Here is a 17720-nt window from a genome sequence, read left to right on the forward strand (position 1 = left end):
CAATTTTTCTCTAACTTAACAGTTTGATTACCATTATATTTACGGTTATTAGACTGTTTTGATTAAATATGGTAAAATAACCATTCAATAAATAGCTATTTAACCATTTTTTCAGAGAAATTTCTAACAGTGTAGCCGTTTTAATTATATTTTACAATCAAATATATATTTATATTTTATTGGATTGAAACAAATTTTTTATTTTGCTTTTGCCATGTCAAAAAGAGCATAATAATTTAGTGTTTCAAAACTTTTTTTTTTGCTTATTTTGAATTTAAAAAAACAAAACAAGTGAACAACGTTTTAAAAGTTTTTCTGAGCTCAAAAGATCTTTGTTTCAAATGTTAATAGATAAAATGTCGATTTATTTCTATTCATATAAAACTTTAGCTTTGAAACACGTTTCTCTTTTTTTCCTGCTCGTGACAATGAGATAGCTTTTAATGGTCCTGGGTTAAAAAATATTATACATATTTTTGATCTTATGTTGCAAGCTGAGTTATTTTAATGCGTGAATTCCGATTTCCTTAGATGCTATATATATAATGTACGTTATGATGCGATACACTTTCAGATCGTATAAATGCAAAAGCTAATATTAAAACCAAATTAGATCTGAAGTATTAAATTCATTTACATATACCGTCGATGGAATTAAGCAGGTAAGTGGCCTGTTTAGTTAATTAGTATTTAGAAAATAATTAGAAATTTTTAAAAAATTATAAAAGGCCATTATATTCCAATAAATGCGCTCAAATGCTGCAAATCAAATATATATATATATATATATATATATATTATAGCAAATTCAAATGATTCTAAATACTAAAAAAGTCTAATAAAAAGTGCTAATATAATAGATAAAAGTATAGATATAAATAATAAAAAATACAATGTGTTGCAACTCATCAGCTGCCACCAACTATAATATATACCAGGGGTTTCCAACTTGCATGAGGCCGGGGGCCACTATTAGAAGCACAAATCAAATGGCTGGCCGCAACATCATCAAAATGTTTTATAGGACTCTTTTATGTTTGAAGGAACATTAAATATTACTGTCAGAGTTTTACCAAGTTGTACAAAACAAAAGTATTGAATTACAAATTAAAATAGGAAGTAGATTTTTAAAAATATTTAATTGTTATTAATAACATTTTNATTAAAACTCTACAACAAGGGGATAAAATTTGATTCCAGATTATATCTGTATTAGAGACTGGATTTATGAACATGACCCATAATATTTTGCTCTAGCAGTTTTAGTTATATTTTACAATAAAATATTTATATTTTATTTGATTGAAACAAATTATTTTATTTCGCTTTTGCCATGTCAAAAAGAGAAAAACAATTTAGCGTTTCAGAACTTTTTTTATGTTTATATTAAAAAAACAAATCAAATAAACAACGTTTTAAAAGTATTTTTGAGCTTAAAAGATCTTTGTTTCAAATGTTAATAGATAAAATATCGATTTATTTCTATTCATAAAAAACTTTAGCTTTGAAACACGTTTTTCTTTCTTTCCTGCTCGTGACAATAAGATAGCTCTTGATAGTCCTGGTTTAAAAAAAAATTATATATATTTTTGATCTTAACGTTGCAAGCTGAGTTATTTGAATGCGTGAATTCCGATTTCCTTAGACACTATATATCTAGCGTACGTTATGATACAATACACTTTCAGATTGTATAAATGCAAAGCTTAATATTATAACCAAATTAGATCTAAAGTATCAATTTAATTTATACATACAATCGATGGAATTAAGCAGGTAAGTGGCCTGTTTAATTAATTAGCATTTAGAAATTTTTTAAATGATAAAAAGCCATTATATTCCAATAAATGCGCTCAAATGCTGCCGACGAAAAGTAGAGCAGATATATATTTATATATATATATATGCATATATTATAACAAATTCAAATGATTCTAAATACTAAAAAATGTAATAAAAAGTGTTAATATAATAGATAAAAGTATAGATATAAATAATAAAATATATAATGTGTTGCAACTCATCAGCAGCCAATATACCTTTAAAGCAGTGGTTACCAACTGGCGTCCCGCGGGCAGCTTCCGGCCAGCAAAGCCTCTTTCTGGTGGCCCGCGAACTAAAATATATTAGTTGTCACATTTTGCGGACAATTTTCGTAAAAATCCATATGGGTTTTTAAATACTTTTCTTTCGTTTTAAAAAAACTAACTTCTGCGTTTCTGTGGAATTTAGCTACCAATGGTGCAAAAATATGTATTTCTCTGGTTTTGCATCCAAGAAAATGTTTATTCAAACACAAAATTAATCCTGTGTGTTGTTTAAAAATCTACTTATCATTTTAATTTGTAATTCAATACGTTTGTTTCGTACAACTAAATATAAATCTGACAGTAATATTTAATGTTCCATTAAACGTAAAAGAATCCTATATAAAATTTTGATTAAGTTGCTGCCCGCCAGTTGACTGATGTTTTAATTGCGGCCCCCAACCTCATGTAAGCTGGAAACTCCTACTTTAATGGAAACAAATAATGCCATTGAACTGTTCAGTCAATAGTAACATAACCTACAGCTATTCCCCTCGACGCAGTGTGCTGTTTGCCACGTTGCTACAACGAAACCCGACACTTTTTTTCATTCAAAGGTATGTATTTTTTATTATTGTTGGCTACTCGTGAGTTAAAACACTTTTTATTAAATATTTTTTTATTATTTATATCTTTTTGTTGCAATGTATATACATAATATATATATAAGCATGCACACATACACACGCACATATATATATATACAGTTTTTTCATTGATCACAAGCGTGAGAAATTAAAAAATATCTGGACCTATTTTATGAATGAAATATTAAAAATGTTTCCCTTTCTTTCATTTGACTTGGGGAACAATTGGGAATACTTGTGAAACTTTCCCCTATCTTGAAATAGTGGGACACACGACGATTGTTAGTGTGATTTGGATTCTCACTATGGTAATAAATAAAGAATGGTGTGTTTTCCCCCGCTTCCCCCCACCTATGCCTACTCTGATTACATACTTTGAACAAATTTTGAAAACCCGAAACAGGATCAAAATATTTAACATTTTAAACAAGATAAGTAGTTTGTTCTGAATTCTTCAAATGATACTTGATTAAAGAGTTCTTAAAATAATTATTTATTCGACGATTTTTAATGTATAGTTTACGAACTTTGTCCAAAATAAAGACAAAAGTATATACAGGGCTCACAAACTAATATTGAAACGAAAACATATAAATTCATTATTGAAATCAGCTGAATCCTTTGTGCTGAATCTAAGATCTGTGATCTAAGAAAGATGGGATAATGCAGACACCAGGTTGATTTTTTGTCGAAATGTGGCGGCATTTTCAAAAACTATCATCCGATTCCTTTCTGTTTTTTTCCAAAATTGTTTTTGTTGTTTTCACTCTTTAGTGAGTCGTTAATTTATGTAAATTTAATGTTTTTTTCCCCTTTTAAGTATTAATGCACGAGCTTTAAAGCACATATTTTTCGGTTACTTTTTTGCATGAATTTGTAAGACACACATTAAGACACTGTAATAACGTAACACTCTTTTCTTAATCTAAGATTGCAATTTTCGTTTTTCAGTTGAAAAATGTATGATATTATAAGAGAAAGTTCATATTTACCGCCACCGTTTGCAAACTCTCCTCTTTTTCCTTTACTGCTGATGTCATTGGCCGCGCAAAAAAATGCTCCCTCAAACACCCAGACAGCATCATCTATCAGGTCTTCATATGATTTTATTGTAGGTAAGAAAATACTATTTGTATTAAAGTGAACTTGCCGCGCAAATAATCAAACTATGCACACTTAAAATCAATAATAACCTCATGTCCTTTCTGTATATAATGAATTGCTGCCAATAGATAAAACCAGACTGAAATTATCCGGCTATTGTTTTTTCTAATTTTCATTTTAATGTTTTGTTATCTCCATTTATTATTACATAAGTGATGTTTTGAAGTTTGAGAAACAAAGCAATAATATAGAGTTAAAGATGCTTGTTTCTTCAAACATATATATATATACCGAAGAGCCATTACATTATGACCACCCTGCTAATAACATGTAGGACCACCTTTAGGCCTCAAAGCTGCTAGCACCCGCCATGGCATTGATTCCACAAGGTGCTGATAGGTAATCTGAGGTATCTGGTACCAAGCTCTCACCAACTGGTCCTGCAATTCCCTCACATTGGGAGGGGGTAGCGTGGCTGCACGAATTTGGTTTTACAAGTTGGACCACAAATGCTCAATTGGATTAAGGTCAGGTGAATTAGGGGGAAAAGACATGACTTGAAAGCCATTGGAATGTTCCTCGACGATTGAACCCTTATGACATGGTGTATTATCCTGTTGGTAAACACCATTCCTCGTAGGAAAAACTGTTGCCATGAATGGGTGAACCTGATCTGCAACTATGTTCAAGTATCTCACAGACGTCAGGGATTGTTTTATGAGGATTAAGGCTTTAATGTGCCCCATGAAAGCATTGTTCCTGGGCGAGAAACCATGAAAACCTGGGCGAGCCCATTGTTATAGATGGAGGGTGGTCATAATGTAATGGCTCTTCTGTGTATATTATATACATATATAAGATCTATATATAAGATGATATCTATTTTAAGATGAAATAAAACAAGATAAGTTATAACTTCACATGAGAACTAAATGGATTATTACACTAGAAGAAAACCGAAAAGCAGTAATAGGAAATAACAGACTAAAAATCACCTTGTAAATAAAATTAAAAGTCAAAAAGTATTTATCAGGAAATAACATCCAAAAAAATGAAAATGAAAAAAAAACAAACTAAAAAAGAAATTGAGTGGAGGCACTGACATACATGGCAGCTTCATTAGGGGAGCATTACCATGCAGACAGTGCGAGAGCAGTTATTGCGCGGTTGACGATAAGTTACCACAAACAACTATACCACCGACTGATTCAAGAAAAGCATTAACAAACAGTGACAGCAGGGCATACGAAGACAACATACAGAAACTTTGAAAATCGAAGTAGAAGTGCATTAATTTCCAGTTGGGGTACAGAATTTTTCGGTTGCAGAATTAGAAAGTTGCTGGTTCGAGAACATATCTGTTAAACGTTGTGATGCAATGCACTTTCGGAATGTGAAGAATGCACAATTATAACCAAATTAATATTATAACCAAATTAGATCTAAAGTTTTAACTTAATTGAAACAAGATAAGTACGTTTTGATATATAAATTGGCTTAATCTTATGTATTGGTTAAATTGCGACGAAAACATACATGCTGCCATTATTAATTTCAAAGCTCATCTAATAAATCCTAAAAATATGTGAATTATGTATCCATCTGATATTTAACAAAGTAATCTTCAGTTATTCTCTGTAAATGTTTTAGAATCAAGTTTTTAAGTTTTGGTTTGGAATACCTTTCAGTGGCAAAAACGTACTTTCTCTGTATAAATCTACTTCTTTTTACTGATTTTGAATTTCGTTTAATCAAAATATGGGGGTTAGCCGAAATCTGGCGAAAATGATCCCAGTAGTTTAATCAAACGAACGGCCGAAAGTTAGGATCCCTAAATGATAATTTTACTTTTTGCTGATTTTGCCATATCTCGAGAACTTTTTAAGCTAATCAAAAATGTTTTGCATGCATTTATAAAATGCGTGCATAACTGCAGTCAAAAAATAATTTTTAATCATCATTTATTATTTTATTTAATAATAATCGAAAAATTAAGCTGTATGGTACATAAATGTTTACATTACTTAAAATGATGTTATTCTTTTTTATGACGAAATAGAAAATTTTAACGAAGTCGGTCGAGTAGCGCTGCGGAATCGAGATTTGAATATAATTTTACTGCGCACTGTACGTTTCTACATGTATAGCTTACCTCAAAGCATAATAAATGGAAGTGTTATTCACACTAAATTTTCAAGAGATCAGTCTTGGAAATTTACAGTGCTGCATTTTGTATTTTTCACCATTAAAAAAATATTAATAGTTTTAAATATTGAAAACTTCATAAATTAAATCTGCCATATCATCGTTATAAACATAACACTAGCATTTACAGTAATACTCTACGTTGTCCTGACTAAATTAGTTAGTAGAACAAATAAATGATTCCAAGGATAGATAAAAAGGGACTTACAATTTTACTCTTTTTGCTGCCTTAAGCAACTCGCTAGTGCTAGCAGGTCTATTTAATTTCACCCAATATTTTTTAAATTAAGCATGATTTTGTCTCAATAGGCATTTTACTGCATTAGAAAGTAATGGTTAATTTAATGGAATAAATTTTGCTTTATACATTTAGTGGGAGCAGGATCGGCTGGTGCAACAGTTGCAGCTCGCCTGTCAGAGTTACCGTGTGTCAGTGTTCTTTTATTAGAAGCAGGTAAAAGACCACCAGTTGTGAATGATGTACCGTTTTTTGGAAGAGCGTTTTGGTTGACAGATCTAGACTGGACCTATAAAACAACTCCTCAAAGATATACGGGGAGATTACTTAAAGACAGAGTTTGTACCGTTTAAATACTTATCTCTAAATGAGCATGGTCCCAAGATGCAATCTACTTGTGTAGTTACTTTTCGGATCAATAGGCGACGCTTCTATAGTATAGTATGATAGAGCATACTACTAAGCAGAACTTAACCTTAAAAAAACATCCGTGTAGGGTAAACCGAGCAAATGTACACCAGAAAGTGGCACTTAACTTTTAAAAAAAATCATCAGAGTAGGGTATAACGGGTAAATGTATACCGGGCAGTGGTATTGAGAATGCATAACTAAAAAAGATTCATGCATTAAAAAATAAACGTCTAATACACAGGTAGATTGCATATTGCGATATTGCCCCCAAAATGTCAATCTATAGCTACATAATGACAATTATTGATCCATTTAAAATAAAAATAAAATTTTTAAATACTATTGATATGCAAGTTTTTAAAGTAATTTTTTAATATCCGGCATTGGATGCCGACTCAATTCTGAATTTACGACTACCAATGNACCCGCCGTGGCATTGATTCCACAAGGTGCTGATAGGTAGTCTGAGGTATCTGGTACCAAGCGCTCACCAACTGGTCCTGCAATTCCCTCACATTGGGAGGGGGTAGCGTGGCTGCACAATTTGGTTTTCCAAGTGCTCAATTGGTGGATCACAAATGCTCAATTGGATTAAGGTCAGGTGAATTTGGGGGAAAAGACATGACTTGAAAGTCATTGGAATGTTCCTCGACGATTCAACCCTTATGACATGCTGCATTATCCTGTTGGCAAACACCATCCCTAGCAGGAAAAACTGTTGTTATGAATAGGTGAACCTGGTCTGCAACTATGTTCAAGTATCTTACAGACGTCAAGGATTGTTCTATGAGGAATATGGGTCCTAATGTGCCCCATGAAAACATTGTTCCTGGGCGAGAAACCATGAAAACCTGGGAGAGCCCATTGTTATAGATGGAGGGTGGGCATAATGTAATGGCTCTTCGGTGTATATTATATACATAATATAATATCTCTATATAAGATGATATCTATTTTAAGATGAAATAAAACAAAATAAGTTATAACTTCACATGAGAACTAAATGGATTATTACACTAGGAGAAAACCGAAAGCAGCAGGAAATAACAGACTAAAAATCACTTTGTAAATAACATTAAAAGTCAAAAAGTTTTTAACAGGAAATAACATCCAAAAAAAATGAAAATGAAAAAAAAAACTAACTAAAAAAGAAATTGAGTGGAGGCACTGACATACATGGCAGCTTCATTAGGGGAGCATTACCATGCAGACAGTGCGAGAGCAGTTATTGCGCGGTTGACGGTAAGTTACCACAAGCAACTATACCACCGACTGATTCAAGAAAAGCAATAACAAACTTACAGCAAGGCAGACGAAGACTATATACAGAAACTTTGAAAATCGAAGTAGAAGTGCATTAATTTCCAGATGGGATACAGAATTTTTCGGATGAAATTAGAAAGTTGCAGGTTCGAGAACATATCTGTTATACGTTGGGTTGTGATGCAATGCACTTTCAGATTGTATAAATCTTAAAGTGTAAATCTGAATGTGAAGAATGCATAAGTTAATATAACCAAATTAGATCTAAAGTTTTAACTTAATTGAAACAAGATAAGTACGTTTTGATTTATAAATTGGCTTAATCCTATGTATTGGTTAAATTTCAACGAAAACATACATGATAGTGCTGCACTTTGTATTTTTCACCATTAAAAATATTAATACTTTTAAATATTGAAAACATCATAATTTTAACCTCCCATATCATCTTTATAAACATAACTCTAGCATTTACAGTAATACTCTACGTTGTCATGACTAAATTAGTAGAAGAAATAAGGGATCCTAAGGATAGATAAAAAGGAACTTACAATTTTACTCTTTCTGTTGCCTTAAGCCACTCGCTAATGCTAGCAAGTCTATTTAATTTCACCCAATATTTTTCAAGTTAAGTATGGTTTTCTCTCAATAGGCATTTTACTGCATTGGAAAGTAATGGTTAATTTAATAGAATAAATTTTGTTTTATACATTTAGTGGGAGCAGGATCGGCTGGTGCAACAGTTGCAGCTCGCCTGTCAGAGTTACCGTGTGTTAATGTTCTTTTATTAGAAGCAGGTAAAAAACCACCAGTTGTGAATGATGTACCGTTTTTTGGAAGAGCGTTTTGGTTGACAGATCTAGACTGGACCTATAAAACAACTCCTCAAAGATACACGGGAAGATTACTTAAAGACAGAGTTTGTACCTTTTAAATACTTACCCCTAAATGGGTATGGTCCCAAAATGCAATCTACTTGTGTAGTTACTTTTCGGATCAATAGGCGACATTTCTATAGTATAGTATGATAGAGTATACCACTAAGCAGAACTTAACCTTAAAAAACATCCGTGCAGACATCCGTTACCGCAAAGCGGGTAAATGTATACCAGACAGTGGTACTAAGAATGAATATTCAAAAAAGATTCATGTATTAAAAATGAACATCTATTACGCAGGTAGATTACATATTGGGATATTACCCCTAAATGTCTATCTACAGTTACATAATGACAATTATTGAGCCATATAGAATAAAAATAAAATTTTTAAATACTACTGATATGCAAGTTTTTAAAGTAATTTTTTAACATCCGGCATTGGAATACCGACTAAATTCTGAATTTACGACTACCAATGGTCAATTGCGTAGCCTTGTAATTTTGAATCCAACCCAGAAAACAAAACAACTCTTTGATCAAGCATTGTGAGAAACTAGCCTTCGTAGAGGACTTTTTCATGGAAGTAACCTGCATTTTCCTTAGCTTGCATTTACGTTACATGAAACTAACCTGCATTTGCGTTAGTTTGCATTGGTGTTACATGGAACTAACCTGCATTTGCGTTACATTGCATATAAATTCCCACACACAGTTAGCCCAGACAGAGAGGGAACTCTAACCCATGATCGGTCTATCACTGAGAAGAATTCCTGATCCTCAAAATAGAGGGGTTGACGAAATTTCGAAAAGATTGGATCATAAATTGGGGGGGGGAGTAGGAAACTACGTATATTTGACGTTTGCTTCAAAAAAACAGCCAAGCAATAACACCGCTGAAAATGAGTAATTTAAGACAGGCATAGACTAATTCAAGAGAGCAATTCCTAATTTTATTCCGCTGCTACGCTACCAAGTTCAGACAATAAAAGCGTATGGAATTTGTAATTGTTTGGAGAGGTTTATTTATTAATCGTTGATAGAAAAATAACTCGCAGTCTCTAGGCAATAGAAATTTTTTTAGGTGATTTCTGACCAAAAAGTAAAGATTGTTTTCCTTTTAATCTCGTTTGAAAAAAAAATTTGAATCGATTTCTAAAATATTTATGATTTTTCAAACTTGTAGAGTTTGAACACATGGATTTTTTATCTGACATTATTTGCGTTTTTTACTTCATTTTTATGAGGATTTTATACAAAAATCAAATTTACTTAACTTATTATAATCATATAAAAAAATTTAGGGACAATAATTTTTGCAGCTTTGACAGAAATTTACGAGTCATCTAGACAAGAAAGTTGTTTTAAGAATTAGCAGAATAAGTTTTTTTCTTACTTTTTTCGCCACCAAACTATATGTATGAACCAAATTAAAAATCTTAGGGACCACTTTTATTAAATTACTATGCCATTGGTCCACGACCGCTCAGGCCATAACGCAATAGATGGCATAGCTCCATGCCCCTGTGTGTACCCTTCAGAATAATAGTATTTCTCTTTATACAAGTCTAGGAACAGCCAACGCTGATAAAGTTCATTTTTTCATTTGAAAGATGGTAACATCAATATGACTTGAGTTCATAAATAACTTGATATAATTAAGTAAAAGTATATTAAGAAGAGGGCGCTGAACATTGAGTAGACCTACTTCGATGTTCTGCGTTGACAATATTACTGTAAAATAGGGTTCTTTTGAGATAGGTGATGTTACTTTGGGAATGCCGCCTTTTTTTGGAGTTAAATGACTTTCAGAGATGACAAAAAATAAATTTTTTTCCTGATTTTTTAGTCAATCTCAAGTGCAGTATTATGTTATGAATCAACTGTCAGTTTAGTGAAAACTTATAATATTTAGTCAACAAAAATTGTCTTTTGATTGCTATTCTTTTGCTGTCTGCGTTCAACTTTTCCAAATCTCATTAGAGGTATACATTTACGGTATCATTATGGATAATCTAAGTTGGAATTCAGATTCCTAGCATAATGAACACCTTTTATTTAAAATTAATTACCTTTATATCTTTCACTTTATTTCGTATGTCGTGAAAACCATAAATATTGCACTCAGGGTGTAGTCAATTTTTGATTAAGTTTTGATCAAGAATAAGAGCAGTTATCATAATTATGAAAAAAAAACTGATATGGACATTGTATATTCCGATTTCACAATACTAGTGCAAGAGTTTACAATAAATTAAATAGCCTAATTTAATTATGACACAACGAATTAATATGAAATGTTCTGAGATGTTGTTGTTCAGTATTTGAGTAAACTGCATGGTAAGAGGATACTGAGATATGTCAATGAGAGTTGAGAAGCACCAGTTCTTGTTAGGTCAAAAAAAGACAATATATGTTGTTGTTGCTTGTCCTTTTAATTGGACAGATGTCAGATATATATATAATAACAGGGCTACATACCTGTTATCATTGGTGTATTCATATTAAAATATGCAGTCAAAGCCATAATAGGTTATCAAAAGGTTTATTAAAAGATATGCTGGTGGTTATAACAGTTCACATCCGCCCTCCTCAAAGGAAGTGGAGTGGACAAGACTTCGGATGGTTTCGACAGATGTATATTGGAATACGTTATTCAGCAAGAGACATGCGAAAACCTTCGCTCCCACTTTAAATAGCACAGAGATTGGTGTAATAAGGTTCCAGTCGTACATGCCTTTGTAGATCTACGCACTATGGAAAATCATTTAATGCTTCCTAATATGAAGTGAAAGAGGGAAAACATTCTGAAAATATCTCATCCTTTCAAATATAAATCTAATTATTACTCAATGGTATGTTTTCAGCCTTGAATTCCCAAAATAGAATATCTCTACCCTTACTCTTTAACAAAGACATTTTATGAAACCGAAAGAGTTTTAATGGCTTTATTAATACAAAAGTATTTTTAATTTTTGTATTACAAGTTCGTGATATGCCTGGTGTGTTTCAGAATGTTAGTCTACCTTTTCTTCGCTGTTGTACTGCGCGCATAGCCGCTGCTGGCCACTGTTTTGAACACTTATTGTAATCACATGCCATTAAATTTGCTTTTATAACTTAACTTCATCGTGCTCTGAGTGTTTTTGCCTCATATAAGAACATAAACTTTGACGCCCTCTAGCGGTTTTGCGTTTGGTTTTCGACCATGCATTCTTGCAAAAATTGTTTGCTTGGGTGTGTCCAAAAAATTTTGCCCATGTTTTTAGAATCACCCTAGTACAAATTAGTTTTCGTTGATTTTTTTTTCTTTGATAGCAAGTTCCTTGGCCTTTAGGAAAGGGTCTTGGTGGCTCAGGTCTAATAAATGCTGAGTTGTATGTCCGAGGAAATGAAAAGAACTACGATGATTGGGAACAGCAAGGAGCAAAAGGTTGGAGCTACGAAGAAGTACTACCATATTTCAAGAAGTTAGAAGATTTTAGATATCCAGAATTCTTATTAAATGGTAGTAAGTATTTACCGTCGATAAATAGACTTCCAAGCTTTAAAGTCTTGTAATTTATGCTAGAAGGGATATTTTCTAATTCTAAAGAAAAAGGTATTTTAAATAATACTTTGCAATATCTGATAAAAAATTCTTTCCATAAATTTAGCAAGAAATTATAAAAACCTTGAAAAATATGAAAAACATTCATTATCTACAAAATTACTGTTTCTGATTCAGTCTGAAACTACTCAGTTACATTGAATAGATGAAAGAAGAGCATTTACTAATTCAATACAATAAAAAACGAGAAATGAACAAACAGAGACAAAAAAAAATTTCAGATCACTTTTAGGTCTTTAAGTCCTTATCATTTACTACGGAAATGATTTTATATATTATAATAAAGAAAAAGAAATGCAAAAAAAAAAAAAAATAGGAATTGAGAACAAGGAGAAAATTCCTTAATGGAAAAATATTGTCTTTCCTTAAATTACTACTCTTGTATCGTTTTCTTCTTTTTTCTTTTAATTTAAGTTTAAGTTTTCTTTAAATTGTTGTTTTCTTTTCCAGGGCATGCAACAAGTGGTCCAATAACGATTGAGAAACCAAAATATTATCCAAAGATTAAAGGACACCTTTATGAAGCAGTTGAAAGCATTGGTTATGAAATACTTGATTCCAATGGCCCAAGACAAACAGGTTAGAGATTTGGTTAATATATTTCAAGAGCAATTTCAAAATGAGATGAAGAACGTAACTCGAATAACTTGATAATTTAATAAAAAAATTAAGGGACTAAAAATTTTTTAAGGGAGAATTTTTAATACTTTAAATTGATCCAATTTCCAGTTAGAATTCCAGTTAGGAGCACTTTCCAATTTTTCGGAATTAAATCGTGATAGTATCACAATATATAGAGCAGGGATGGCAAATCAATGGCACTCGTGCCATTTATGGCACGCGACACAATATTTTGGGCACTCCCCCGATCACAATTGTTGTTACACTATGAATTGTTATTACACAAATGTTATTACTCTATGAAGCATATGTAACAATTAAATTAAAATTCACAAAAAACAAACAAAATAATAAATAATTATTAATAGAAAAATTAAACATTAATGCTAAAAAAACAATTATTAACAGTAAAAAACAAGCTAACATTAAATAACTAGCAAAAAAAATCAACAGTCCTGCTTAAACTAACATCTTACAACCTAATATAAGTTATTGGTCATCTAATCTGCAACAACAGAAGTCACACTGATGTTACTTTAAGTTGAATTACTTGTATAACTGAGACATTGCAGAATGTATTTTTTTTCTATGTAAATAAAGAGTTTTGAGTTGATAGTATTTAGTATTATTCTCATCCCAATAATCACGAAGTTAAAATTATTTGACGGCACGTTTCTAACCTCATTAAGAAATTTTTTAGAGAAAATGGCACGTTGGTGTATAAAGGTTCGCCTCCTCTGTTATAGAGGAATCTTATTGCACATACAAAAATCGGCTTGATTGTTTAGCAAAAATGGTTTTCTGAACAGTTTTAAAATGGTGCTTATCATTATATAGCCACAAGCCTTTCAATTTAAAAATTAAATATTTCTTAAAATAATTATTTATTTTTCAAATTGAGCCGCTGGAACATTCTTTTCTCACTTCATTTTTCAGCAAAACTATTTGAACCCCAGTTAATATCAATTTAGGAAACAGAAGATAATTCAAAACTCAGTAATATTTAATATGCAATTTAACTATTTTTATAACAGAATAGTTTGCTTGTTATGATCTCTGCTCAAATTGTCAAAATTATCATAAACTTTCTCTACGCTGAACATAATATAATAAAAGTAAAAACGTTTTGTACACAATGCTGATCACATTGCCACAACCAATCCGTTGGCCATGGAATTGTGGAGACTGAACAGCCATGACCTCCCCTGGCACACAATGGGCTGTTATGGGAATGGTTTACTTTTTTCACTGAATCCTTATGATCTTTCCACAGTGTATTTCTTATTATTAGTATTAGATAAGAAAAAAAGGTTGGTACTATTTGTTTTCGCTTAATTTAAATTTGATTTTCTGGATTTAACCCTGCAAATAACTTCTTTTCAAATATAAACATTTAATAAGTACAAAAATATATAGATTTTTATAAGAGTTGTTTCTGTTTAGAAATGACTTGTTATTAAAATATATCATAAAAATTAAAATGTATCGCTTTTCCATTGAACTAAAAAATTAAAAACAATTATACTGACTGCTGGTGTTAATTATTGTAATGTATCACTGGTTGTAATGCTGATTATTGATGTTAATGAAGTGTATTACAAAAGTGATGTTCCGCACTGTAATTATTTCTGTTCTGGTGAAATATTTTGTGCTTATTTATGTTTTAAAGTGGACGAAATTTTGACTGGCGATAAATTTTGTAAGCATCATTAAAAAAGTTCGAATTATCATTATACACATAGTTGCAGTTGAAATTTGAGCATTCTAAGTTAATTAGAAAGTTGTCAAAATTATTATTGGATATAAGTGTTATTTAATTACACAAATTACATTTGTAGAGATCAAGAAATGATCAATACTACCATTACCATTCTACACAGTTCACTTTTAAATCTTTTAAATTAGTTGGAGTACGGTCGAAATTTCCATTGCTGATAAATTCTTTCTGAAGATAGCTGTAAAGCTATAAAATGTTCTTATAATAGGAAGGAAGGGACTGAAAGTTGAGATGTTAACCAATGCAGAGCTTCATTTACAACGTAAGCACTCTAGCTAATCGGTCAGTTGTCGAAAGTTTGATTGAAGATAAATTATTTTCTAGCAACAATATGGCTATGAATTTTATTTGGGACTAAGTTACAAGTAGAATTTATCACCTTATTTCGCTTGACAATTCTCAGGAAATAATTATTATTTAATTTGTCATCAATCTCGGAGCTCTAGATGATGATTAAACTATCGATACATTTTGAAAACGGTCAACATTTTTTACAAGTGATAAATAAACTTAGCGATAATATAGTGATAAATTCTGATTGTAATGTTCAGGAAATGATTGAAACTTGCATAGTCGTCACGCATGAAGGTACCCTTATTATCCGAACTTTGCAGTAAATTAGAAAGTTGTCAGAAATATGATAAGTGTTAAAGTTTCTTTGGCAATAACTTTGAGATAAGTTCTGCTTTTAGCAGTCGGGAAATGATTGCAAATAGTATTGTAATCCAGCATAGAACTTCAGTTAAAATTTGAGTGCTCTAACTAGTTTTAATCTTGTCAGAAAACTTTGGTTGACGAGAAATTCTCTTTGACTATTATTATTTAATCATTTATTTTGGTAGTGACCGAAAAATGATTGAATCTTGCATTGACTTCTTACAAAAAAGTTCAATATCGTTTTGAGTGCTCAAGCTTGTTGGAAAAATTTCTATATTTTGACTGTAAAATTCGATTGATACAAGCATTTATTAATCGAAATTCCATCACAAATATAACAAGATTCCATTGAGTTAATAAAAATATAGTAAATTTAAAATGGTATTTTTATTCATTTAGAAATGCTAAGTGATGAAAAATATGTAAATAAAAATAACAATAATTTTTTTTATTAATCTAATTTTTTGTAAAGTTATTAATAATTCACCCTTTTTAGTTTTCTTTTTGACATGTCTTTAACTAAAATGTCATATAATACCTAAAAAAATAAAATTACTGTGTAAATTAAAAGTTTCCGACATCAGAAATGGTGGCAACTATACACGAATTTTTTTACCGTGTGGAATTCCTTCAAAAATAACTCAAAAGTGTACTATAACTTTCTATTTGAACTCTTTGAGGGACGTTCTTAATTTTTAACTCAAAAATTTGTTCTTAACTTTGCAGTTTCTCCTAAAATGAATAACAAATTATTTTAGTTTACAGATGCTATAAACTATGAAAAATATGCAGAATAGTTTAAAAAGTTTTCAAAAGTGGCTCAAAAGTTATTGATAACTAAATGGAAGCCTGTTTTTTGGAAACATATGAATCTATACGAACAAGCGGACGAAAGTAATTCTATAAACAAATTGAACAATAAAAATAAGCTTCAGGAAAATTGCTCTAAAATTTTTTAATGTAATATATTTAATAAAATATGTAATATTTGTAATGTACGATATTTATTGTTTTTATAGGTTTTTATGATACGGAAGCAAATATCCGTGATGGTCAGCGGTGTAGTGCAGCAAAAGGATACTTAGTACCAGCAGAGAACAGGACGAATTTGCATATACTCCCAAATGCTTTTGTTCATAAGGTAAAAAAAATACAGGTTTTGAAGTGTAGGTATGCATAAAATAAAATAAATTCCTATTGTAGCGTTATATTTTTCAATTAATATAATTAATCAGATAAAAAATAACAAGAAACAAACGAATCATAATGACAACTCATGTAAAATGGCAAATGTAAATTCAGTAAAGTCAGCATAAAATGTAGGTGTAAATTCATACCATAATCTATCTATCTATCTATCTATCTATCTATCTATCTATATATATATATATATATATATCTAACNACAAAAAAAAGCCTCATTACAACTCCCCGAATGGCAACGCTAGAAAATCGACCAATGATTGCCGCTAAAAATGTCACATGCCAAATCTAGCAGAGGTGGCTCAACATATAGCGCTTTTAAAAACAGAAACTGAAATAACCAGAGAGAACTGAAATAACCTATCTCATACTATTAAGCTAGGCAGAAGTGAGTAGTCCTTGTCGATAGATCTCTATTTTAGTATTTTGTCGAAAGCGCTTTTTTTTACGAATTTATTTGACGATTTTTCATTTATATCACGAATTTATTTGTTTTATTACGAATTTATTCTAAGACTTATACTTATGTTTTTAACAAGGTTGTGAATCGTTCATGGTTATTATTTTTTAAAAATATAATGTTTTGTTTATGCAGGTTTTTCCATTGCAATTCACTTATTTCAATTGTTAATAGACTTAATTATAGCCAAAATTTTAACCTTTTTAAAGAGATATCAGTTTTAGAAATTTTATCTTAAGATTTTATACTATAGCACATTTCTAATGGGCTTAACGAATTACATGTCATTTATTTGAATTCAAATTTATTTTAATGACTTAGTATTTACTACAAAGATGTAATTTTTTTAAAAAAAAAAGTTGTTATATGGATTTGAATGATTGTTTTGAGAATTTTGCGCATTTGCAATGTACCTAAGTTAGTCGCGAGCAAAACGAGCTTGGCTTGCGAAGCAAACCATTTAAGATTGCGTAGCAATTTTCGGGGGTTGGTGAGCGTTAGCGAGCAGGGGGCGCAGCCCACTTGTATATTTTAATTCTTTAATAACTCGTTCCATATATATATATAACTTATGTTGCCTACTTTTAAATAAAATTAATTTTGTAGCAGATTTTCTATG

At 30.9% G+C, this 17720-nt stretch overlaps 1 protein-coding gene across 1 annotated transcript in view; it reads left to right on the forward strand.

Moving 5' to 3' along the window:
* Positions 1 to 492: 492 nt before the first annotated feature.
* The window catches only part of LOC107441017 (glucose dehydrogenase [FAD, quinone]), a 30045-nt gene continuing 12817 nt past the window's right edge, over positions 493 to 17720 (forward strand). Inside the window, exons 1-6 of the mRNA XM_043039169.2 lie at positions 493 to 662; positions 3626 to 3789; positions 6357 to 6559; positions 12092 to 12284; positions 12834 to 12962; positions 16458 to 16579. Of these exons, the coding sequence (XP_042895103.1) occupies positions 3633 to 3789; positions 6357 to 6559; positions 12092 to 12284; positions 12834 to 12962; positions 16458 to 16579 (804 nt within the window). The 5' untranslated portion in view covers positions 493 to 662; positions 3626 to 3632. The remainder of the gene's footprint in view (positions 663 to 3625; positions 3790 to 6356; positions 6560 to 12091; positions 12285 to 12833; positions 12963 to 16457; positions 16580 to 17720) is intronic.

The sequence above is a fragment of the Parasteatoda tepidariorum genome, chromosome 4 (genome assembly GCF_043381705.1).
Source record: "Parasteatoda tepidariorum isolate YZ-2023 chromosome 4, CAS_Ptep_4.0, whole genome shotgun sequence".
In the NCBI taxonomy this organism is placed as follows: Eukaryota; Metazoa; Arthropoda; class Arachnida; order Araneae; family Theridiidae; genus Parasteatoda; species Parasteatoda tepidariorum.